The sequence below is a fragment of the Tamandua tetradactyla genome, chromosome 2, assembly GCF_023851605.1.
Source record: "Tamandua tetradactyla isolate mTamTet1 chromosome 2, mTamTet1.pri, whole genome shotgun sequence".
NCBI lineage: Eukaryota > Metazoa > Chordata > Mammalia > Pilosa > Myrmecophagidae > Tamandua > Tamandua tetradactyla.
This window is the reverse complement of record NC_135328.1, coordinates 221,871,258-221,896,131: the sequence shown is the minus strand read 5'-3', so window position 1 is coordinate 221,896,131 and position 24,874 is coordinate 221,871,258. Positions and strand designations below refer to the sequence as shown.

General features: G+C 53.5%; 1 protein-coding gene across 1 annotated transcript in view; it reads left to right on the top strand.

Annotated features, from left to right (window-relative positions):
• Positions 1 to 24,874, top strand: part of PRDM16 (PR/SET domain 16) — a 319,814-nt gene that overhangs the window by 259,216 nt on the left and 35,724 nt on the right. The window contains exons 4-6 of the mRNA XM_077151536.1: positions 2,594 to 2,728; positions 19,156 to 19,258; positions 24,351 to 24,567. Of these exons, the coding sequence (XP_077007651.1) occupies positions 2,594 to 2,728; positions 19,156 to 19,258; positions 24,351 to 24,567 (455 nt within the window). The remainder of the gene's footprint in view (positions 1 to 2,593; positions 2,729 to 19,155; positions 19,259 to 24,350; positions 24,568 to 24,874) is intronic.

The following is a 24,874-nucleotide window of genomic DNA, read 5'->3' as shown; positions in this document are numbered from 1 at the left end:
CGAAGATGAGTGGGCGGGAGGGGCTCGGCCACTTGGCCGGCCAAAGCACGCCCTGCACAGCTCACGAGACACCGCGGCGTGTTTGCCGCAGGATTGCACACCCTCTGCCTTGGAGGACCCACCCGGCACCCCAACTGCTGCCTCATCTAGGGGGGCCCCTTTCATTCTGTTCAAGGTGGGAACCCAGGGTTCCGGGCAGACGTGAGCAGCGAGGACAAGACAGCGTGAACCAAAAGCACTTCCCGTCGCTGCTCCGTCCAGGGCCCGGCTTCTGCGGAGTCTCCCGGGCGGACGTGGGGTGGCGGGGTGGGGGTGGGGGTGCCCGAGAGTCGGGGCCCTTCCCGTCAGCTGGCGCCCACACTGCTTTGCATCGACACTGAAGTTTCAAGGAAGAATCAAGTGCTGGGGACGAGGTCGTCCAAGACTCCCAGGAAAGCCTGGGGCACAGAGGGCTCAACTGTCGGGCCGTCGGGGGGCCCCGCGGGCAGCCTGGGGCACCCCGAGAGTCTACCCTGCGCTGGGCCTCGCCGACACCCCAGAGTGGCTGGGTGGTGGGGCAGGGGCTCGGGCTCGGCTTCCCCGCCGGACCTCCCACGGCCACGGCCGAGTTCGTCTTCATGTGGCTCTCCTTTCCTCGGCCTGGGTGTCAGCGCCCTCTGCTCCTTCTCACCTCGCTCTGCGGGCCAGTCAAGCCCCCCTGGAAGAGGAGCGTTCTCGGGACAGAGGCCCCTCGGCTCACGGCCTCCTCGATCAGCCTGCGGGGTGCCGAGGGAAGGATGGGGGCCGGCCCACTCGGCGGCAGCGGCACCCCTGGGCCCGGGCAGGGGGACCCATGGTGTTGGGGTGCAGCGGGAGTAGGGGTGCATGGGGTGACCCTCCTGGAGAAAGCAGCTGTCCCAACATCTTGGTCTCCTCGCCGACTCTGCGCCCCAGCAGGATGTTGGGCTTCCTGGCAGGAAGGGCCCCCCAGGCCAGGCGCACAGACCCTCGACGTCTGCCCAGCCCTACCAGGGAAGACGAGCGGGCGGCGTCCTTCCGTCAGCTGACGCGTTAAGTGAAATCGTGCAACAAAAGAGTAACCATTGTAAGCGAGCGACCCAGTGACCACGCATGTGGATAGTCACAGGGTCGCGCCATCACCGCCTCCAGCTTCCCAACACGTCCCCGGCCCCCAAAAGGAAGGCTTGTCCCCGCGGCGGCCCCTTCCCCCGGTGGCCTGTGCACTCAGTGGATTTGCCCAGTGTGGACGGGGCCTGGCCATGGAAGGGCGCCACAGCTGCTCTCTGGGCCTGGCTCCTTCCACTCCACGTGATGCCCTCCAGGGCCCCCCACATGGTGGCAGGAACCCCACTCCTCTCCGCAGCTGTACCGCATCCCGTCGTGAGACTGGACCCCGCCTCAAGGGACCTCTGGGTTGCTTCCGCCTTCAGGCTCCTACAGGAAAGCACTGCTGTGGACACTGGGGTGCAGGGATCCGTCTGAGCCCCCTTTCGTGTTCTCTTGGAGTGGAATTGGCGTGTCGTGTAGACTCTGCGTTTGATTTCCTGAGGATGCCCCAGCATCATTCCCTGCGCATGGGAGTCCTGCAGCTCCGCGCGCCTCCCAGCCCCGGGCGGACCCCCTCTGCGCCCGCTAGGCAGGTCACTCCCCCGCCTCACCATCCCTGGGTCTCTCTGACCGGCCTCTCCCCCACTGCTGCCCCTTGTGTCTGCCCAGCCCCCCCCCAGCCCATGCCCCAGCTGGGCTGCCCCCAAACCAGGTGCTGCTGGCTTCAGACCCAACGTGGGTACCGAACAAAGAAGCCCGGGTGGGAGGTGCCGGGACCCCTCCTGCCAGCCCCCAGGGCCCCTGTGGCAGCGGTCCCCAAACCCGCAGCTCTCCAGGGACCTGTCTGGGGAAGGGTGCACAGGGCAGGACCCCTGCAAACGGCTGCTGAGAACCGCATGGTGATGGCAAATACGCAAACCAGCCCAAGGCTGGCAGTGGACGCTGTCAGGGTGGCGTCCTGGTGTCAGCAGCACCACGGACAGACACAGGCCGAGAAGAGAGCTTGTGTCCTTTGATGCTGGTGGCTGTCGCCTGCTGCTGGGTGTCAAACTGAAACTTTCCAGCTCTAAGAAGATGAAACGCTTTGCTTACTCTCAGGTTGATGTGCAAACTGCCGTGAGCGTGAGCACGCACACACACACACACACACACACACACGCCCTTAGGCAGCCACACCCCCAGCAATACCTTTACCTTCCGGAACGTTCTTCTCTGGCCCAATGCACCAACACTCGGGAACAGAGGACTCCGCTGTCTCCCGTGTGGACGGCGTCCCTGGGCAGTTTGTGCCACTGGCGGCTCATTGCATGGCCTGGCCAGGCAGGGATGTGTCTGGTGAGGAAAGACAAGCTGGCCCCCCTTTCAGTTGACCAGGGGCTCCTGGCATAGGTGCACTGGTGGGGGGGATGCCTCACCCACGTCTGGCGGGCATGTTGCCCTGTGGGCCCAGACCCCAAACGGCCTGGCCTCTTGGCGGGCAGAGGTGGCTGTGTGGTCTCAGGCATGTGAGACGCCCTGACCCTGGGTTTCCTTTCTTCCTTGTCAGATTTCCGAGGATCTGGGCAGTGAGAGGTTCTGCATGGACGCTAACCCGACAGGGGCCGGCAGCTGGCTCAAGTACATCCGCGTGGCCTGCTCCGGCGATGACCAGAACCTCGGCCTGTGTCAGGTCAACCAGCAGGTAAGTCAGGGATGACCAGTGCCTGGTGGTCCTTCAAGATGCCCGGGAGAGGCGAGTGCCCGAGTCAGCCCGGGCGCGGGCAGGTCTGCCCCACCGCTGGGTGGGGGACCCCTCACCCGAGGCTCCCATCCCCCCAGCCCGGCTGCCCCGCGCTGGCCACCCCCCAGCGGATGAGGAGAGGACGCGTGCAGTTTTTCTGACTCACCGAGGCCGCTCGTCCCCAGCGCTGCCATCTGGGGCATGTGGGGAGACAGTTCAGGGGCACCCCTAATTATACCTGTGCAAGTGACAGCTGGAGACTCTGAGCCCCTGGGACCCAGCCATGTGTTGACCCTGTGCGGCCCAGGTTCTGGTGCGCCACAGAAACCCTTCCGCCCCCCAACCAGAGAAGCTTACTTTTACCTATAATATTTTGGGATACAGATGAGATTTCACTTGTAAAAAGGGTTGCGTGGCTTTAAAAATTTTCCCAAAGACCCCATGACAAGGGCTACAGGCCCTCGTAGCCTACACCGACCACTGAGGGTTCAAGCCCCAAAGGAATATGGAGACACAAGACGGGGGTGACCTCCGGGCGCCCGAAGCTCCTTTGCCCACTCTCCTGTTGGGCCCTGGGTCGCAGGCTGAGCACACCGCCATCCGCAGGACCCGAGCCGGCTCCGGACACAGGAAGGGGCCTGAGCGTGAACCCAGCTCCAGCAGCAGCACTGCTGCCAACTTCCATTAGGAAAAGAATTTTTTTTCTTATTGCAAAAACTAATGCAGAAATGAGCATAAGAATTACCATAAAAGTCGGAAGAAAATTTTTAAATGGGGCAGTGTGACAGTGGCTCAGTGGCAGAATTCTCTCCTGCCACGCCAGAGACCCAGGTTTGATTCCCAGCGCCTGCCCATGCACAAACGAACAAACAAACAAACAAAAAAAACTACCTTTTAAATGATCTTTTCCTTCTTTCTGACGAAAGTGAAATTTGAGTAAAGCAGAATCAGATTCAGGCATAGAGAGAAATAGCAGAGGCCGTGGTGCCCTGGGACTGTTTGGAAGCTGAGGGGAGCTGCAGGATTTCTACAGGGGTCACGACTACACTTTTGTGAGATGCAGATGAGAATAATCAGGGACCCAGAATAACCCAGATGTGTCTTTAAAAAATAAATGTTTATCTCTTGGCTAAACTTAAGCAGCAAAGAAGGTACTGTAAGTGGCAAGCTTAAAAAAGAAAACAGTTGTGCAATCAGCCCCTTTAACTTAACCTCGCGTTATCCCCCAACTCTTCCTTCTTTCCAAAGCTGCATCCTAGCGCTTGGAGGGATCTGGCCCACTGCTGGTGGAGGGCCCTTCTGCAGCCCACCCCGCCCGCCAGGCGTCTCCCGCGAACACAGGCCCCCGGGATAACTTCTCCGGCTTTAGCCCCATGGACTGAATTAAAGCTGGAACCGGGGAACTTGGCGCCCACATGTACGCGAGTGCAATGCCTAAAGGGCCCAGGGCAGGGAGACATCGCCTCCGCTGGGGCAGCTCACCCCCCGGGGTGAGCGCCCTCCCCTCTACCCTGCCCGGGGCCCCTCCAGGGACCACTGCCCGTGAGACCCGGGGTCCCAGCAGCCGAGGCGCTGCAAGGTTCGCCTCGAATCTAAGTGAGCCCGGGAACCTCAGAAGCAGGTGCCAAGGGGCCAGTGAGACCGGCTGGTGTGGAGGAGGGACCGAGAAGGCTGTCAGGGGCTCAGCTTCTCGCCCTAAGATCTCAACTTCGAATTTCAACCATCAAAGGGAAATTAGCAATTTGTGGGATGCATTTTCCTTTGAAGAGTAAATAATTTTAAAACTCTAATAATCATATGAAACACTGCTCCCAGAAACACGCAGGCTCTCCATACATTTTTGTTGATTGAACAAAGGATTTCTAAGGCTAACTTTCTGAAAGGGATATAATAGATTTCAAATTATTTTTTAAAACAGTCTCCAGAGTGGATGTGCCCTTTCCCGGTGGCAGGGCTGCATGACCCCAGAGGAAAAGAGACAGGGGCTACTAAGCAGCCAATTGCATTTTGATCCAATGTGCAGCTGAAATGAAAATTTCCTGAAATATTAGCCATAACTATTTTTTCCTTAGAAGTGTTGTGGGTTTAGAGAAAAATCATGCAAAACATGGTGGGTTCCCACTTATCACCCTATTTGTGACACCTAACATTGGCGTGGTACATTTGTAACAATTGATGAAAGCACATTTTTATAATTGCGCTATTAACTACAGCCCACTGTTTATCTTAGGGCTCACTGTATTGTGCACTCCTATGGATTTTTTTGGCGGTGTTTATTCTAGTGATACTTATATAACTTGAAATTTCCTCTTTTCACCACATTCAGTTACGTAATTTGATCACAGTGTTGTGCTACCACCAACATCCATCGCTAAACCTTTTCCATCAACCCAAATGGAAGGCCCCACTCTGACCCTTAGTAACCTATATTCCAGCTTCTGACTCGATGAGTTTGCTTATCTAATTATTTCATATCAGTGAGCCCATGCGATATTTGTCCTTGTGTATCTGGCTTATTCCACTCAGCCTGACATCTTCAAGGCTCGTTCCTTTTTAGGGCTTAGTCATCTTCCATTGTGCGTACAGACCACATTGTGTTTATCTGTCCATCAGCCAATGGACACATGGATTGCCTCCATCTCTTGGCAATGTGATGAATGCTGCATTAGTGTGCAAATATCTATTCAAGCTCCTGCTTTCAATTCCTTCAGGCATATACCTAGGAGTGGGGTTGCTGGGTCATATGGTAATTCTATACCTAACTTTCTGAGGAGCTTCCCAGCTGTCTTCCACAGCACCTGTGCCATTTTACAGCCCCACCAGCAATGGATGAGAGTTCCTATTCCTCAGCATCCTCTCCAACACTTCCCGTTGTTTTTTAATGGCAGCTAGTCGAGTGGGTGTGAAATGGTATCCCATTGTGGGTTTGCTTTGCAGTTCCCTAATGGTGAATGCCGTTGAGCAGCTTTTCATATGATTTCTGGCCATTTGTATATTTGTATATCTTCTTTGGAAAAATGTCCGTTCAAGTCTTTTGCCCATTTTTTTAAACTGGGATGTTTATCTTTCTGCTATTGAGTTGAAGGATCTTTTTATATATTCCGGATAGTCAACACTTACAGGATATATGGATTCCAAAAATTTTCTCCCACTGGGTAGGCGGTCATTCTACTCTCATGATAAAGTCCTTTGATGCACAAAACGTTTTAGCTTTCATGAAGTCCCATTTACCTATTTTTTTTGTTTGTTTGTTTATGCTTTGGGTGTAAAGTCTAAGAAACCACTACCTAACAAGGTCCTGAAAATGCTTCCCTACATTTTCTTCGAGTAGTTTATAGTACTGGGCCTTATATTTGGGTCTTTAATATATTTTGAGTTGATTTTGAATATGGTGTGATGTAAAGTTCATTCTTTAGCAAATGGAGATGCAGTTTTCCAGCACCATTTGTTGAAGAGACTGTTCTTTCCCAATTGAGTGGTCTTTGCCTCCTTGTCAAAAATTACTTGGCCATGAATGTGGGGGTTGACATCTGAGCTCTGTTTGTCTGTCCTCATCTCAATACCATGCAGTTTTGATTACTGCGGCTTTGTAATAAGTTTTAAGATTGGGAAGTGCGTATCCTATGACTTCATTCTTCTTTTAAGATGGCTTTGGCTATTCAGGGGCTTCTTTCCCTCCCAAATAAATGTGATGATGGGATTTTTCATTTCTGCAAGGAAGACTGTTGGAATTTTGATTGGGATTGTATGGAATCTGTAAGTCATTTTGGGTAGGATTGACATCTTCGCCATATCAAGTCCTCGAATCCATGAGTACAGAGTGTCCTTCCGCTTACTTAGGTTGTCTTTGATTTCATTTCGCAGTGCTTTGTAATTTTCTGTTTTCTGTGTATAATTATTTTTCATCCTTGATTAAATTTATTCCTAGATATTTGATTCTTTCAGTTGATGTTGTAAATGAATTTTTTTCTTGATTTCTTCTTCTAATTGTTCATTACTAGTCCATTACTAGAAATGCTACCAGTTTTTGCATGTCGATATTGTACCCTGTCATATTGCTGAATTCATTTATTAGCTCTAGGAGTCTTTTCATTGATTTTTCAGGATTTTTCTATACCTAGGATCGTGTCATCTGCAAATAGGTAAAGTTTTACTTCTTCCTTTCTGATATGGATGCCTTTAATTTCTTTTTCGAGCCTCAGTGCTCTGGTTAGAACTTCCAAGACGCTGTTGAAAAACAGTGGTGACTGTGTCATCCTCATCTTATTCCTGATTTTAGAGGGAAAGCTTTCACCTTTTGCCACTAAGTTTCTATGGGTGTTTCATATGTGTTCTTTATCATTTTTAGGAATTTCCCTTCTATTGCTAGTTTTCTCAGTGTTTTAACAAGAAGGGATGTTGGATTTAGTCAAATGCAATTGATGATTGTGTGTTTTTCTCCTTCTTTCTGTTTACATAATGTGCTGTTTTAACTGATTTTCCTTATGTTGAGCCATCTTTGCCTACGTGGGACAAATCCCACTTCTCAGGGTGTATAATTATTTTTACGTGTTTGGATTCAGTGTGCTAACATTGTGTTGAGAATTTTTGCATCCCTATGCATAAGAAATGTTGATCTGTAATTTCCTTTTCTTGTGGTATCTTTATCTGGCTTTGATAGAAGGGTGAAATTGTCATAATAGAATCAATTAGGGAGGATTCTTTCTTTTTCAATTTTTAAGAAGAATTAGAGCAGGATTGGTGTAAATTCTACCTGGAATGTTTGGCAAAATTCCTCTGTGAAGCTATATGGTTCTGGGCTCTTTTTGGGGGGGACGTTTTTGATTATGTTTCAATCTCTTTACTACTTACTATATGTTAAGAGCTTCTATTTCTTCCTGAATCAGTGTAAGCAGTTTGTATATTCCTAGGAATTTGCCCATTTCATCTAGGTTATCTAATTTTTATGCATACTGTTATTCATACTGTCTTCTTATAATATTTTTTTTTATTTCAGCAGGGTTGGCAGTAATGTCTTCCTTTCCATTTCCAATTTCAGTTGTTGATGTCCTCTCTCACTTTTTTTGTCTTCAGTCTAGCTGAAAATTTGTCAAGTTCTTTTATCTTTTCAAAGAATCCAGCTTTTAGTTTTGTTGATTGTCTTTATTTTTTAATTCTCTATTTTATTTATCTCTGTTCTAATCTATATTATTCCTTCCTTCTGCTCGCTTTGGGTTAATTTGCTCTTCTTTTTCTAGACCCTTCAGTTTTGAGGTTAAGCCTCTGATTTGAAATCTCTCTTCTTTTTTATGAAACCATATAGAGCTACACATCGCTTTCTCAGCACTGCCTTTGCTGCACACGTACGTTTTGGTATGTTGTATTTTCATTATCATTTGCCTCAAGATATTTCCTAATTTCCCATGTGATTTCCTCTTTAACCCGCCGGTTGTTTATGAGTGTGTTGTTTAACTTCCATATATTTGTTAATTTTCCATTTCTCCCTGTTATTGATTTCTAGCTTCATTCCATTACGGTTGGAGAAGATACATTGCATTTCAATATTTTTTAATTTAGTATGACTTGTTTTTTGACCTAAGATGTGGTCTAGCCCAGAGAATGGTCTGTGCACACTCACGAAGAATGCGTGTTTGCTGCTGTTGGGTGAAGGGCTCTGTAGATGCCTGTGAGGGCTACAGCTGGTTTAGACTATTGTTCAAATCTTCTCTTTCCTTACTAGTTTTTTGTCTAGTTGTTCTCCCCAGTATTGAAAGTGCTATACTGAAATCCCCTGCTGTTAAAGTAGGACCATCTATTTTTCCCTTCAAATCTGTCAGTCACTGCTTCATGTATTTTGGGGCTCTGCCATCAGGTGCGTACACATTTCTAATTGTTACATCTTCTTGTTGAGAGGACCCCTTTATCAGTATACAACGGGCATCTTGTCCCTTGTGACAGTTTCAACTTAAGTCTATTTTGTCTGATATTAGCATGGCTACCCCAGGTCTCTTCGAGTTGTTATTTGCATGGTCTATTTTTTTCCAGCCTTTCATTTTGACCCACTTATGTCTAAATTTAAGGTGAGTCTCTTGTAAACAGCATATAGTTGGGTTATGCTTTTAAAATTTTTTTTTATATGCTATATGGCGGGGGAGAAAGAATGTCACCTTCCATTCTTTTTCCATGTGAGTATCCGTTACTGCAGCACCATTTGTTGAATTCTTTTCTTTTGTTTGTTTGCTTGTTTTGCGAAGTGCATGGACCGAGAATCCAACCCAGGTCTCCTCACGCAAGTGAGAATTCTACCACTGAACCACCCTCACACCCCAGCCATGCTTTTTTATCCATCCTGACAAGGGCTGCCTTTTGCCTGGAGACTTGAATCCATTTACATTCAAAGTCACTGCTGCTTTACAGACTTTCTTCCGCCATTTTGCTATTTAGTCCTTGTAAGTCTCACACATGTTTTGGCCGTCAATTCTTCCATTACTGACTGCTTTTATATTTAAATGCTTTTTCGTGTGTTGTACCATATTACGTATTCTCATTTCTATCTGGATATATTTTTCGTGTATTTTCCTTACAGTTAACAAGGGGTTAAAATTTAACATTCTAAATATATAACAATCATATTTGGTTTGATACCAGCTTAGCTTCAACAGCATACACACACACTGTCCCTAACCTCTTCTGTCCCCCCATCTTTTTTATACTTGTACAATGTATATATTTACACAGTGTACATCCCAAACCATTGATTTATCATGTCTTTTTTCTGCATTTGCATTTTAACATGTGTAGGGAGTAGAAATTGAACTTACATATCAAAAAATACTGTGCACGGGTGATTCCGTGGTGGAATGCCTGCCTTCCATGTGGGAAAAGGGTTCGATTCCTGGACCATGCACCCCCCCCAAAAAAAATACTATACAGCAGTACTAGCATTTAAAATTACCCGGATGGTTATCTTTAGTACAAGGTTTTTTCACTTCTTTGTGCCTCTTTGAACCACTACCTAACATCCATTCTGTTCAGTGTGTGGCGCTCCCTTTAGCGTTGCTTATACGGCAAGTTCGGTGGTGATGAATTCCCTCAGCTTTTGTTTATCTGGGAAGGTCTTCATCTTTCCCTCATTTTTTTTAAGAAAGGCTCACTGAGACTTGGTTGGCAATTATTTTCTTTTGGTGTGCTCTAAGTATTTCAGCTCACTGTGTTCTCTACCTCTATGGTTGGTAGGGAGAAATCAACACTCGATCTAATTGGGATTCTAGTGGACATAACACGTTGCTTTTCTCTTTCAGCTTTCGGAACTCTCTCCTTGTCCTTTGCATTCAACCACTATGTGACGAGGCATATTTGTATTCAAGTTTATCCTGTTTGGTATTCTCTGGACTTCTTGGATGTGCATATTCAAGTCTTTTTGCCAAGTTTGGGAAGTCCCTGTCATACTTATTTGACAATTCCTTCTGCCCTGTTCTCTCTTTTCCTTCTGGGACTCCCATTAACACATGCACCGCTGTGCTTGGCAGTGTCCCAGAGGTGTCTTCAGCGACTTCCACTTTTTCTAGTTCTTTTTTATTTTTGCTCTTCACCCTGACTCATTTCAATTGTCTTGTCTCTGAGTTTGCTGATTCCTTCTCCTGCCAGCTCCACTCAGCTGCTGAAACCCTCCCGGGAATTTTTCACTTCAGTGTTGCAGTCTGCAGCTCCAACCACTCTGTTTGGCTCCGCCCTAAAATGTCCATCTCTTTATTGGGATTCTCACATTGTTCGTTCATTGTTTCCCTGATATCCCTGAGTTCTTTCTCTGCATCTTCCTCCATCTCCTTGAGCATTCTTAAGGTCATTTTTTAAAGTCTTTGTCAGAGATGTCAACAGTCTGTTCTTCCCCATTGAGGTTTTCTGGATTTTTATCCTGTTCCTTTGGATGCACCATCACTTCCTGTTTCTTTGTCTTGCAATCGTTTCTTGCACGTTGTACATTTTAATATTTTAAAATGTTAGCTCTATGATTTATTCCATGAGATGTCTGTTTTCTGAGTTTATAACCAGCTGGTGAGATGACAGAGATTTTCTTGAGCATCAGGAGCTAACAAAGCCAAGCAAATCTTAGAAAAAATAAACCTTTTCACTGTCTTTGCAAATTGGCTTTGCATTGGCCGGTGCGCTCCACCAGAGCTCAGCTCTCCTATCCAGCAGGGCAGCTCAGGGTGACTGCACAGTGCAGGGGCTCCTGTCTTCTCTGGACCTGTGTCTTGTCCTGCGCTTATCTTGCTAGTGGACTTTGAAGTTCCCCTGTTCACAGGAGCTTGAATGCCCTCTTTACTTCCCTGAAAACAGATCTCCCTCTACAGGGTGCTACATGGCTGGACTTCATGCAGGTGAGCCTTTGCCAAAGCCCATCCATCTCAAGTGTTTCTTACCCTGCTTTCTTTGTCTCCAGCTGCTTTGGCCTGGAGGGCAGCTTCTGGGAGAGAGGACACCTTAGAAAGGAATTTCCCAAGGCGAAGCACCCACCAAGGGAGCGGAGACCAGGGGAGGGTCCGAGAGAAGGGTCAGGAAGGGTGCCAGCAGCTGCTTCCCCTGCTCCCCAAAGCTGCGGCAAGGCAGCCTTCTACCTGTGCTCTGCAGGTCTGAGGAGAGCACTGAATTTGAGCCTCCCCTGCTTTTCCTGTCTGGGGCAAGATGGAACAACGGCCGCTTCCAGGGCCCCCAGCCACCCGAGTTGTTCAGCAAAAGCAGTGATCCTGGGGAAGTGGACTCCAGTGCTCTCTCTGGGACCAGCTGGGCCAGTGGCTGGACCCCACAGTGGCCAGTTGCGAGAGTGGAGGCGGATGCGGTGACCGCTGCACAGAGAAAGCAATGTCTTCACCGTGATTCACAGCCTCCTTCGCCCACTCTTCCCTGGATGCTGTACAGTGCTCTCTGGACTCAGGAGTTTGAAATAGTTGAGTCAGACAGTTCCTCCCTGTTTCACAGTTGACTGGTTCCTGGGCCTTCCCTCTCCACCATCTCCCCAATATTAGAGATTACTGAAAACAGATTTCTCCTGAAAAGGAAGCATTGCATGATCTGAAGGGGGACTGTAGAAATTCCCATATTCCCAAGACTTTCCAGTAGGACTTCCTGATACACACACACACGCGCGTGCATACACACCCCTAAGTAAGCAAGCTTCTCATACACACCTCAGTGAGCACTCTCACACACACACACACTCACACGCACACAGCACCTCCAAGTGGCATTCAGACATGGAAGGGAAGGGACCCACATCCAAGCTCCATCACAGAGTTTTGAGTTTGCCGAATGGTGTTTTGTGGGAAAATATCACCAGTCAGAAAAACATAAAGGTTGCTTTTATCTCAAGACCAACTTTTAGGCTGGGGGGAAGAGGGGGCAGGAGAGGGTCTCAGCCTCATGAAGAATATTCTTGAAGTAGCGGCCTTCCAGAGAAGAGAAGATGCAAAGGAGACACAGCTTGGACCTGCGACGACTTTTGCGTCTGAGACTTCTGCAGGGGGCTCGCGGCCTCCCAGCTTGCTGTGGAGGGACAGGGCAGGGGTCCAGTCACACGGCCCCAGACCAATCACACGCCCCCAGCTCGTCCCAGGGCCGCTTGGGAGGCGGCAGGGGGTCGAGTCCCCTGCCCATCCCCGGAGCTAATGAGCACTGAGAGGCCCTCCGGCTCCATCTCAGGGTGCCCCAGGCACCAGCTGGGCAGAGAAAACTCTGACCTGGCTGTCCCCAGGTCACCGACAGCCCCCGCCTCGCCTGCCACACCCCAAAACCCTGCCTTGGTACACGAGTGTGACAATTTGGGAAGATGCCAGGAGAAAGAGGATGCTCCAAGGCTCAGCAGACGTCCATGCTTCCTCCGGTGTGCCCCCTCCCTGGTGCTGCTGGACAGATGGACAAGAGCAGGACAGAGCTCCACCTCCCTGCTGTCCACCCGGGACTCTCTGGGGCCTCGATGCAGATCTGGACTCTTTTCCCCATAGGCCCGTGTCCTCTCTCAGCTGTGGGGCTCAGGACAGGTGCTCGCCGGCCTGGCCCCTTGACCCTGTCTGTGCAATGAGATCCCTGCTGGAGCCCCGAGGCTCTGCCTCTCCCCGTGGGGACCCCGGGAGCAGTCACCGGCCGGGTCCCTCCTGCTGATCACCCCAGCACCCAGCCCGTCTGGTGGAGGCCGGGCGGCTGGGAATTTCCCCCGGGTTCAGCCTTACCGCCTCATAGGCGACCAGCGGTTTGTCACACCGAAGTGAGATGTCGGCACACGGCCAGAGGGTTCTGGGCCCCTCTCAGCTGACGTCGCCCCTAGGGCAGCCAAGGCGTGCAGAGCCCCGAGCAGACGTCTGGGAGCAGACGGTCGGGGAGACCCGGCCCTGCTCCCGCATCTTCAGAGTGGGCGGAGGCAGCCACAGCCCCACATCCGAAGGCCCAGCGTTTCCAAAGTCATCCCGGGTGCTCCGGCGGCCTTCCCAGTTTCCCTCTCCGCAGGGACCCCGCAGCGGCCCTCCCAGCCCCCACTCTCCCTCCCCCCAGCTCCTCATTTTCATTTTGAAAAACTGAAGACCATTGACTCAGTCCTGGGGCTTCTCTCTCCTGCAATTTTGAACAAACTCATTGGTTTGGAAGGCTTCAGAGACACAGACAGGGCTTGTTCCTGAATTTGCTTCTGTGCAAAGAAGGGAGACAAGGCCGCGGGAAGGAAGTGCGCCGGGAGGTGCTGGCGGGCTGAGAGCGGCGGGGGCGGGGGGGGGAGCTCGGACGGTGGGAGACGGCGCTGCGTCCCGGGCACGGGCCTCGGGGGCGCGGACGGAGGGCAGGCCCGCTGGCCCACGCTTCCCCGGCCGAGGGTGCCCCAAGCTCCGCGCGCCTCCCTGGCCGTCGGGAAAACCCCGAAGAGCCCAGCACGTCCCGCAAAGGGGAGACGCAGGCGCCGACGGCCAGCCGAGCCGGGGCCTCCCCGCACTGCCGCGCAGCACCGGGGCCCCAAAGTGGAAGCAGACAAAGGCCGGGCTCGTTCCCAGAGCGTGTGAAACAAAGGCATCTTATTAGAAGATTAGCCGACTGATAAGCAGCAGCGCCGTGTCGAAAGCCGGCACTTGTTTTTAATGAAAACCCGGTGCTGCCCGGGCCGGGACGTAGCCCGATGGCGGAGGGCACTTTTCTTTCACTTTCGTCCCCACCGCCCCAGCACAGACCCCTCGCTCCTCTCGGCGGGGCCTGTGATCTGCCAGGTTGCAATTTTAAACTGAAGGCATCCGGCATCCATCACTGTGCTTGCCCCCTGTCACCAGCACAGCTCCTTGCGCCCTCTGCTTTCATGCCCCACGAGTTTTTAAAGAAATTAGAATCTTAACATTAATTTTCCGGCTTAAATGGTAGCTTCCAACAATGAGGTACCATTTTCCCATTGAAAATGAGGAGGGCAAGGGCAGGGGACTCATTTTAGCATTTCCTACCCGGTTCACAAAAGACTCAAAATATACCCAATTTGTTTTGATTCAGAAAACTGTCGCGTTTTATACCGCTCTCTTTGGAACAAACTGTTCCTCATTCTGGCAAGGAACAAAGTATAAATTAAACCACGCCGAGACCACGCCACGTACCTGCGCCGATCTGCCCGCATTTACATTCTTTTTCCTCTTAATCAAATGAAACACTTTATTCAAAGAAGCCGTTAGAGAATATTGAAGATCATTTAAGTGCAGACTTAAATGTAAATTTTTATTTATAATCCAGATCCAAACGTACAACTAAGAAAGAGACAGAATATAGAATTTTTTAAAAATGTTTGAGCTGCTGGGAAGATGACAGAATATGTATGTATGTGTCTATCTATCTATATATATTTACACACAATGTAAAAATTTTAGCACAAGTAAAATGATTTCAGCACCCATGGGAAAGGAGAACGTGGCACACCCCAGAGACCCTGTAAGCCTGTTACTCCCTCGGCCAGAGAAGGAATTGCCTGATTCCAAGGACGGAGCTGAGCCCAGAGCTGCTGACCTCCTGCCCCGAGAGATGGGAGCGGCCCGATCAAGCCAGGGAAAGGCTCCGGAAGCAAAGGCCTGAGCAGCGAGAAAGAGAAAGGAATAAAGACTTCTGCTCAGGTCCCTGCTCAGTCCGGCTGCTGGTCTCAGGCTCCAGAGATCCAATAACCCTTTCTCAGACGGAGCCGGCTCCGCTCGGGGACAGCAAGCCACCAAGAAAAACAGTGAGCCTTCCAAAGTCCCCGCGCCACGCGCGAGGCAGCCCTGCATCCCACCTTCTCTTTTCGGAGTCGAGAAATGCGCAGGGACGGCCCTCGGAGGCACAGCCCCTCTCATACGCACGGCGAGAGGCAGACCGGGCTGCTGGGCAGATTCGCTTTTCAGCACCGATTTTAGAGGAATTCAAATTCCGTTCGCATCCCGAGTGTCTTCCCGGGGAAAGCCCTTCTCGCGCCCCTCCAACGCCTTTACAAATTCAGGCGCAATTGAACTCAGAAATACAGGATGGAGAGAGTAATCTTTTTTTCAAGATAAGCATACCGAAAGAGATTTCATCTATTTCAGTCAAGCAGTCCTTTAAAGTTTTTCTAACCCATTAAAGAGGAAAAGATTGAAGTTCCTTTGGTCACTTACACATTTTCAGAAAAATCACTTATTCCGGGGGGGAGGGCAATAGAGGCAACGAGGATTTTGTCCACTGACTTTTAGACTGCAAGCTAGAAACTTCCATCCAGTATATTTTGGATGGAGCTATTCTTATATTCAAATTAAAATTTTCTGAGATTAAACAGGTATGAAAAGTGTAGAACTTAAAGCTTCATATTTGAAACCTTATGTTTTCTTGGGAATCGATTTGATATTTTAAAAAAAAATGCTTAAGGAGCTTTTAGGGGGAAGTTTCCAAAGCCGACAGCCGTTGTAAATTTGAAATATGTCTTTGTCTCAGTTGTAGCTGGGGGCAGGGAGGAAATGATGTTCATTTTCATAAAAGGCTCCGTCTAAATGAATGGGACCTGTGCAAATCCAGCTTTTCTCAAGCAATTGCTCTGCCTTTTGTTGAGAAAGCGGCTGCTTATTTGTCCCAGATCTCCATTTACCTGCAAGGAGCCGCCTCTCTGTGTGGGGAGAGTGATAAAAAGGAGCAGGAAGCGGGCAGGTCACGCTGAACACAGCTGTAATGCGAAGGACCAGCTTCTGGTGTTGCCCCCCCCCCCCTCAGTCACGTCGGGTGGTTACAGAGCCCTGCGGCAGGGAAGCCGGGCCTTCGCTTGGGACCCCGTCCTGCTTGACATCATTTTTAAAGCCCTTTCAAGCAGACATTTATGGTCGCTAGTAAACTTAGCTGTTGTTAAGGCCTTCCCCTCCGCATCCTTAAACCCAAGAAAAAAATCCCAGCTCGGCCCGGCTGCAACCACTCCCGAGGAGAGACGCAGGCGACAGGCAAAGGGGCAGCTACTTAGACGCGGTCACTTAATATTCGGTTCTTTCTCCTATCTTGCCAGGCACGGAGCTTGGAGGGGGCCTGAGGCCCTCCTGCTTCCTAAAGAGCTAACTTCTCTCTGCTTCTTTGGAGAACTCCAGGGGCTGAGCCTGGCCATGAGGCTCACTGGGCCAGCGTGTCCTCACACCACCGACAGGGGTAGGGGGTGGGGGGGTAGCGCAGGGCGTCAGAAAGTTTTCAAGCGCAGAGGGTCTGTGGCAGGGGCGGCCCTGGTACTGCCCGGGAGGCCCGCAGGGCGCAGTGCAGCAAATGGGCAATTTCTAATGCCTGGGAGACCCGAGACGCGGCCCAGGCCGGGCTCCCGCAGGCGCCGGTCCGGGCCGGTCCCGGCCTTTGTCCAGGGAAGTCGCCCGTCCCTGCGACGCAGGACCCGGGGCCATGGCGGCGGCAGCGCGCCGCTGGCCCATCAGGCCCTTTGTGGGAATTGGAGCCGGCCGTGAAAACGCGGCGGCCGGGCGCGGGAACCCGGGCCGGGGTCGCGCGTGGGGAGCCCTGCGCGTTGGCCGAGTTTGGAGCCGCGGGCGGCGGCCCCGGCTCGCCTCTAGTCCCCACCCGCCCGCTGTGGGCGCTAACAACAACCAGTTCCCTGCGCGGCTCAAAGTCCGGGCGGCGCAGTGCGGGACCCGCCTGGGCGCCCGGGCGGCCCTTCTTGGGGGGACCTGGGCCGGGAACGGGGGCGCCCGCTGCGCGCGTAAGGACTCCCGGCGGGCAGCTTCCTCCCGCCGCGGCTCTGGAGAGCGCGGGGCGGGAGCCCGGGAGGTGGGGATGCGGGGAGAGGGGAGTCCCCGGCGACCTCAGAGCTCCGGGGTCGGAGGAGGGAGTCCAGACGGCTCCCGGGGCCGGGGGTGGGGGTAGGGGTGTGGGGTTCCTGGAGTTCGGGCGGCCGTGGTTGAGGGGCGGGGGCGCGCGGGCCCGGCGCGAGGTTGCGGCCGCGGAGCGTGCGGGGCCCTACGGGGCCGGGGCGGGCGGGTGGACATTGCCCTCTAACGGGGAAGCGCGCCGCCGCCGCCCCCTCTCTCCCCCTGTGCCCCAGAGCTCGCCGCCCGGCGGGGATGTCGGGGAGGTCAAGCATTAAACATGCACTTGCTGGATGCTCTCGGCTCACTGTGCGGATACAGTCGCCTACCCAAGGCCGGCCCCGGGGGGTTGTCTGCCCTGGGGCTTCTCCCAGAGTCTTTGTGTCTGACTTGGAAAATAGAATGACTGAAGTTCCACTCTGGAAAGCAATTATTCAGACACTGCGATTTTTCAGAGATGATGCAAAACTGGGAGTTTACTCACAACGGCTTTATTGGAGAAGTTCCTAGGGTGCGTTTTCTACTCTCCATTTTAAAGTCTCCTCATTATTTTAATGGCTTGCCTGAAAATGATTGCCAAATAAAATAACTACTGCAGACTGCAGTGAGAAGAAACTTGAAGCATTAATAAGATTTCTGTGTTCAGGCGTTTTCCTATCACAGGCAGCTGCCCTGTCTGGGTGTCCTGGGAATGACACCTGAAGTGTTCGTTGGGTGTCACTCTGGGGTCACCGGGAGGAGTGATTTCTAAGGGGCACAGCCTCTGGAGGGCGGAAAGGGGTGCCACGGGCCATCGGGAAGGTCACCTTCTCCGGAGGCTTCCCTGGGGTGGGTGCATAGGGCCTGTGCCCAGCAGGGGCTGGGTGGCGCAGCTGAGCTATGGCCACTGGGGAGGTGGGCCTGGGGCAGGCCAGGGAGCAAGACGTGGATGGGTGGCCCGGCGGAGCATGCAGTTTCTCTTAGGTCCACCCCAAATCACGCCCCATCCCATCTTCTTGGAGAACGCCCCCACCCCCTATGTGGTCCCACTCTGCCTTCTTGAGTCCCAGGGGCCCTCCCAGGAGAGGTGCCTGGAGAAGCTCTAGCCCGAGGTGCCCCAGGGCAGGTGGGTTGGCTTGGGGCTTTCTCTCTCTTCCTTGGCCTACAGGTCCCTGGAAGCCCCATGGCCGCTGTTATCTCAGAACAGAAATCCAAATACCCGTGTGCGGGTGTGGGTGCAGAAGCGGACAGGCTCGAGAGAAATCCTCCCCATTCCGCGTTCTTGTGTTTGCGATACACCCCTGCAGGGGCCGGCCAAGGCGAGAAGGCCTAGTTCTCTGCCAAACTGGCCCGCTCCCTGGCCTCTGTCCCTTCGTGGTCCCTGCCGTGCTTCCTTTGCTGAATTGCTAGAACTTTCCGAATCTTGGCCTCCCCCTCAGCACCTCCACAGTAGGCTCCCCTGCTCCGGGAGGCAGGTTGACAGGCAGCAGCTGGCTGCACGGGAACCAGCATCCTTTCGGGGCAAATTTGATACCCTTAGACCTCAGGGCTCCAGGCCACAGGATCTACCCTGGGCCTCCCCTTGCACCTGTTTTCAGGGGTGTCCCCATCTCGAGAACCCTCGCAGCCTCTGGGGTCCCCTCCCCCTTACTGGTGGCTTCTGCACCTGTGTGAAAATCACAGTCCGGCATCCTGAACCCCCGGGTCCCTGCCTGAGCCCATGGCCACTTTTACAGACAACCAAATTCACTTTCAACCCCCCCTGGGCCTCAAGCCCCCCACCATTAATGACAGAAACTAGAGAGTTCACCCCAGGCCCTGCTGCTGACGAGGAGGGACCCCAACTCTAGTGTCCCCCTGAGACATAGCCCGGTTGGGAATGAATCTGGTACTCCCAACACAGACACCCCAAACCAGATAGAGCACAATTAAAGAGGCACCTCAGCCCTCTAAGGGCTCTCTGTAGAAGATCTGGGATCTCTCCTGTGGCAATTAAGAGCCAGGCCAAGTGGCTGGCAGGATGGCCCCCCGCTTAGCAGCGCCTCCAGGCCTCAGGCCGAGCAAGCTCCGAGTGGGCTTGGAGAGGACACACTGCAGCGGGCGCTCACGCCTCTCTGGTTCTCCCCCCAGATTTATTATAAAGTCGTCAGGGACATCGAGCCTGGCGAAGAGCTGCTGGTACACGTGAGAGAAGGTGCCTATGGCCTTGGCACGGAGCCGCCCAGTCTGGATGGTAAGTTCCCACCCGGCTGCCGGCCCCAAAAGCCCCCCTAGCAGAGGAGCGGACCCCCCTGGGATGCCAGGATCACCCAAACTCCTCATCCCTTTGCGCGAGGGGCACTGGGCCTCCCAGGATGGGCAGTGGTGTCCCACAGTCCTGACCCAGGCTGGCCAGGCAGCCGCCCTTTTCCCAGCTGCTCAACCCAAAGCCTCTCCTCCTCCCTCGGGTGCTGGAACCCCGCGTCCCGCAGCGGGCGTCCCTCAGTCAGAGCGGCCCAGTTGCCCCCCCGGGAAGTCACACCTTTGCAGCATCTGAGTCCGGGGCTGCTGGTTTGCTTTTTTAACTGCATTGTTAGTCTCGTCGGCAGCAGCCCCGGTTACCATCCCGGTACTTAGGAAAAAAATCCACCAGGCCAGTTTTGTGGCTTGGAAGCCTGAATGTTCCAGAGCTCCAAATCCTGAGACTCGTTTCAGTCCCAATTAAAAGCGGACAAGGGCCTCCTAGTTCAAACCGGAAAGCCCCAGAGGCACGTGGGGAGTTGGGGGGGGGGCATTGATTTGGTGAGCAGGAGAGTGAGGGCCTGGGGCAGGGGATGGGGGGGGGGTTCCTCCTGGCGGAAGCTGCTGCGTTTTCTTTCCTCTTGACTTGCCACTGGCAAGTCCACTCCAAGGTGGGGACAGGCCAGCGCTGCTTTCCCTCCCTCCTTCCGAACGCAGCCCCTTGAGTGCGGCCACCATGAGGCCTGAGAACACGCAAATCCCAAGCACACTGGCTTTTCTGAAATGCACACGCATGAGCCCTCCCCACGTGGTGAAGCAGGCCTCCCCTTTGGGATCCTGGAGGTGTTTTCCAATAGCTGAGGACACGTGTGCCTGAGCTGCCCAGTCTCCTTCGGCGAGCCCACCGCCTCAGGCCCCGGATCCGACCTCACCGGCCAGCCGAGGGGCAGCCCCCACCCCCGCCAGCCACCTCCAGAGCCCACAACTGCTGCCCGAGCCCAGGCCACTCAGGACAAGGAAGAAGGTTATTTCCTTCCTTCCTGTCTTTCTTTTCCTCGCTGCCGCACACCCCAAGTCTTGGTGATTAATGCTGTGACCCAGCAGTTCCTCTAAGGAGCCGTGGTGAGGGCCCTGCGGCCGCTCGGCCGGGGTCGGCCGGGGGGCCGGACGTTGGGATGAGCAGGAAGCCTCTGAGGTCAGGTCCGGAGAGCTCTGCCTTCATTTACCACGCCAGGGTCCTGCCTGTTTGCAACGCAACAGCCGCCCCTTGTCCTGGGCTTGTCTGAAAGGAAATCACTGCAGAAGGACAATTTTATGAGCCCAATCGTATCCCTCCCCCCTTCTAAGGTTTGGTTTTAATTAGGCCGCTGGAAAAGAAAAATAAATTGCAGAGATCTGGGTAGCAGGGGGAAGGTCTCACTTCCCTTAAAATAATTGTTGAAAGGACCTGTGCGTCTTAGATAACACATGAGACTCCAAAAGATAAATCTGCTTAATTTCGGGAGAGCGTTCAGCTACGGAATTTCACTTGTATAACGGATTCTCGCTCTTCCGAAAGGTTTTCAAGCCCTCTCTGCCGGTTGCCTCTGAGCCCTAATAATTTCTCAAACGTTGGTGGGCTAATTGCTTTCAGTGCACAATTCCCAACATCAAATATTTGACTTTTCATACTCTTTGCTGTCACTTCTTTGCCTCCCCGACAGCCCCCCCACCCCACCCCCAGTGAAACTCTGAAAAAGAAAATGCAAAAATGTTCCTCACTAAGATAATTATCATCAAAAATCTTTTATCCCAACCCCAGCTAAATGCAGCGGCCCCTTGTCACTGCAGGAATTTGGAGCAGGCTCTTGAGTTCCTTTGAGGCTGATTCTGGTAGATTAACATGTAGATGCCGCATAATTGTGTCCCCTCCAGGTCTCTGAAGCCGTTAGGCGCTGATTTATTTTTCTGCTGCACTCCCACTCTGTCCTGGGAGCTCCCGACGGAACCCGGGCTGGGCCAGAGGGCGCAGATGTGACGGACGCCAGCGGGGTCTGGGCAGGGGGTGGGTCCTGCCCCTGCCGCCCCAGCCCCGGCCACCCCTCGTGCTTCTGGGGGGTGCAGGGGCGGGGGGTGCCGGGCACAGAAGAGGAGAAGTGAAGAAGCAGCGGGTCCCGTTTGCAGGCAACCTGCGGGGCACAGAGCACCCTCCTGCAGGTGGGGGGCCGGAAACCCCACCCTGAAGCTGTACCCTGTAAAGAAACGTCATTCCAGGTTTCGTCCCAGTAATGAGGTCAGAGCAGGCCGCACGGGGACCTGGTCCCCCCCACTGCCAGGGCCCGTGGAGAGCTGTTGCTCTCATGAGAAACGAAAGAAAAGAATTTCCATTTGAAGATATTTTCATTTTTAGAAAGGCTCATGATACCTGACTTTTCCCCCCTCTCCAAAAAAGGAGAGTATGTGTGTACACAGCACATGGGAGAGACAGATTACTATACTCCAGTATAGTATAATATAGTATGGTATGGTACATATACTCAATGGTGTAATTATACTGTACCATACTATATTGTTATGTTACGTTACATCATATTATTGAATTATACTATACCATACTATATGGTTACGTTACGTTACATTATATTGTTATTACACAATACAATAGATGAGCATTACGGAGCATACTCTTTTAGTGTTTCTCTAAGATGGGCTTCCTGGTGCCCGTCGCCCCGCCGCCTCCAGCATGCCCACGTATGGGCGTATGGGTGGGGTTGGCACTCCTTCTTGCCTCTGCTTTCCAGTTTCAGCATCTGTGCCCTGGGTGGGTCTAGAGTCAGGAAGAGAAAACTGAGAATCGCCGCGCCTGCCTTGACGGCACGGCTGGGGGCCCTGGCACGGCACCTCCCAGTCCAGGGAGTCCGAGCCGAGCCGCATGGGCATCTCCGTGCGCTATGCTGCTGGCTCCGCTCTAAAGCTGGTTCTCAGCAGTGCAGATGGAAAGGACTCACCCCCAAGAAAGCGTCCAACCCCCCAAAAACAGGTGGAGGTCTTCCAAGGGGAATGAGAGTGGACGCACCCCACCTGGAATGGGGAGTCGGGGCCTGCCCGCCTGCTTCACGGGCATCAGTTCACTGGGCACGCCCAGGCTGCCAGCTCTCCACTTCCTGGTGGGTGCCCTGGGGAAGGTTTTCCATCTCCCCAGGACTCGGCCTAGCAGGTCAGAAGCAGGCTTGAAAAGAGACCCTCCCTGCGTGCTAGAGACGCCCGCAAGATGAAATGCGTGAATGCTGCACACATCCTGGAAAAGTGCCAGCACCTCGAGGCCCCCACTAAACTAATATTATTTTCATGATAGCCATTTTTGTATTTTTGCATTATGTTTTCAAGGCAGCGTTTTGTGGACTTTTAGCGCGGCTATCTAGGTAACTTGGCTCATTGCCCACCTTCTCCCCATCCCATTATCCGACCTGCTGTCGGGTTCGTCCTCAGAGCCGGGTGACGGAGGCCAGGCTCCTGCAGCATCTGCCTTTGCCAAGGCTTGCTGGGGTCCTGGCTCTGCTGCCCTGCCTGTGTCCTGCCTCCTGGGGGGTTCGGTTTCGGCATTGGGTTTGGCCACCTTGCTTCCTCCGGTCTGCTTTGCAGCTCAGCACATGTCCGGGAACAGCTCTGAGGGGTGGCCCTCCCTGCAGCCCAGGGTCTGGGGCCGAGCCCCCCATGCAACCCCAAGGCAGGGCCGGGTGCCAAGACTTGACTCAGCAGACCCTGAGCAGCGGCCGCTTCTTTCCTTTTGGGTTCTTACTTCCCCCAGACGAGTAAACTCACCTCTGCCCAGAGGGGAGCCACCTTGGCAGCCTATACCTGTGTCCCTGGCAGGGGCAGGTGAGGTCCGGGAGGGTCGTGATGCCTGGTGGACACGGCAGCGCCTCTCAGTCTCCACCTTGGGTGCCTGGGACTCGGGCATGGATATCTGGATGTCAGGAGATGAAGGTGACAGCACCTTTACCCTCACGCTGGGGAAGTTGCCGGTCAGCAGGGGACACCCGCTGGCTCCCCCCGAACCCACGTGCCGCCCAGGCTGCAGAGCTGCGTCCCCTCTGCTCGAGACCCTGAAAGGGCCCAGGTCTGGCACAGTGTTGGGGTGGGCGGAGACGGCCCCACTCTCCTCCCGTCCCCCAGCTCCCCTGGGCACCTGTCAGGGCCAGGCCCCGTGGTCAGCATCCTCCCGGGTGTGGGCTGGGCCTGCCCTCGTGCACATACATGCACACACATGCACATGCACATCTGTATGGCAAAGGAATGCACACACACACGCACACAAGTCCATATGCATGCACACATGTTCACACACACATAACCAAATACATAACACACACACTCATTCACATGTATCCCAGTGTGCACACCTAACACACATGCACATGTAACCCACATAAATATACATGCAAGTGCAAAACTATTCATACCTACACGCACATACAGGCACACACATCCACACTCATGCACACAGGCGTGTGAATACTTATGCACACTCACACGTGTGCACATGCATTCACTGAAGGATGCACAGACGGATGCAGTGGCCGTTGCCTGGGCACACACACATTGGCACATGCACACATGTGCACACAAACACACAGATGTACGCTTTTCAATCATTTGTGTAAAAGCTTAGTGAGAGTGCTTGCTTCTGGTGTCCGGCGCGGGTGTGGAGCAGCCGGGCTGAGCCCAGAAGTCCCGGCCCCAGGAGGTTCACAGCTCTGGGCTGAGTGTTTGGCTTGGCTGCTGGTCAGGATGCCGCCTCGTAAACTTAGTAATAGCTGTCCCCCTTTTAATTTGTTTGACCTTGACGACAATAATTTATTATACGCATTAGATCTCTGGCAGCCTTTTCTACTAATTCATAAACAAAGCGCTTAGCCCGGCTTCCCGCCCCACGCGGGCCTTCTCACGATGGCCGCTGTGAAGGGCAGCGGGGCCGGGTCTCGGGTCCAACTGGGATGTGCGCTCACCCTCCTGGGCCCCGGGGCCGCCAGGGAGCCCGGGGCAGGGGCAGGAGGCCGGAGAGGCGGGCCCAGGGGGCCGGGGTCTCCGCCAGGCCGCCCACCTCGCGCCCGTCTCCCTCCCAGACGAGCGTACGTTCCGCTGCGGCACGTGCGACGAGCTCTTCCCGTCCAAGCTGGACCTGCGGCGCCACAAGAAGTACGCGTGTGGCTCGGTGGGGGCCGCGCTCTACGAGGGCCTGGGCGGCGAGCTCAAGGCCGAGGGCCTGGGCAGCGCCGGCAGCGGCGACGGACAAGCCCACGAGTGCAAGGACTGCGAGCGGCTGTTCCCCAGCAAGTACAGGTGCGCTCGGCCCCGCCCTCCGCCCTCCTCCCCCTCCTCTTCTTCCCCTCCTCTTCCCCTCCCCCCATCTCCCTCCTCCCCCTCCCCTCCTCCCCATCTCCCTCCTCCCCCTCCCCTCCTCCCCATCTCCCTCCTCTCCCTCCCCTCCTCCCCCCTCCTTTTCCCTCTCCTCCTCCCGTCCTCCTCTCCTCCCCTCCTCCCCTCCATCCCTCCTCCTCTTCCCTCTCCTCCTCTCCCTCCTTCTTACCCCTCCTTGCTCTTCCTCCCCTCTTCCTCCCTCTTCTCCTCCTTCCCCTCCTCCTTCCCC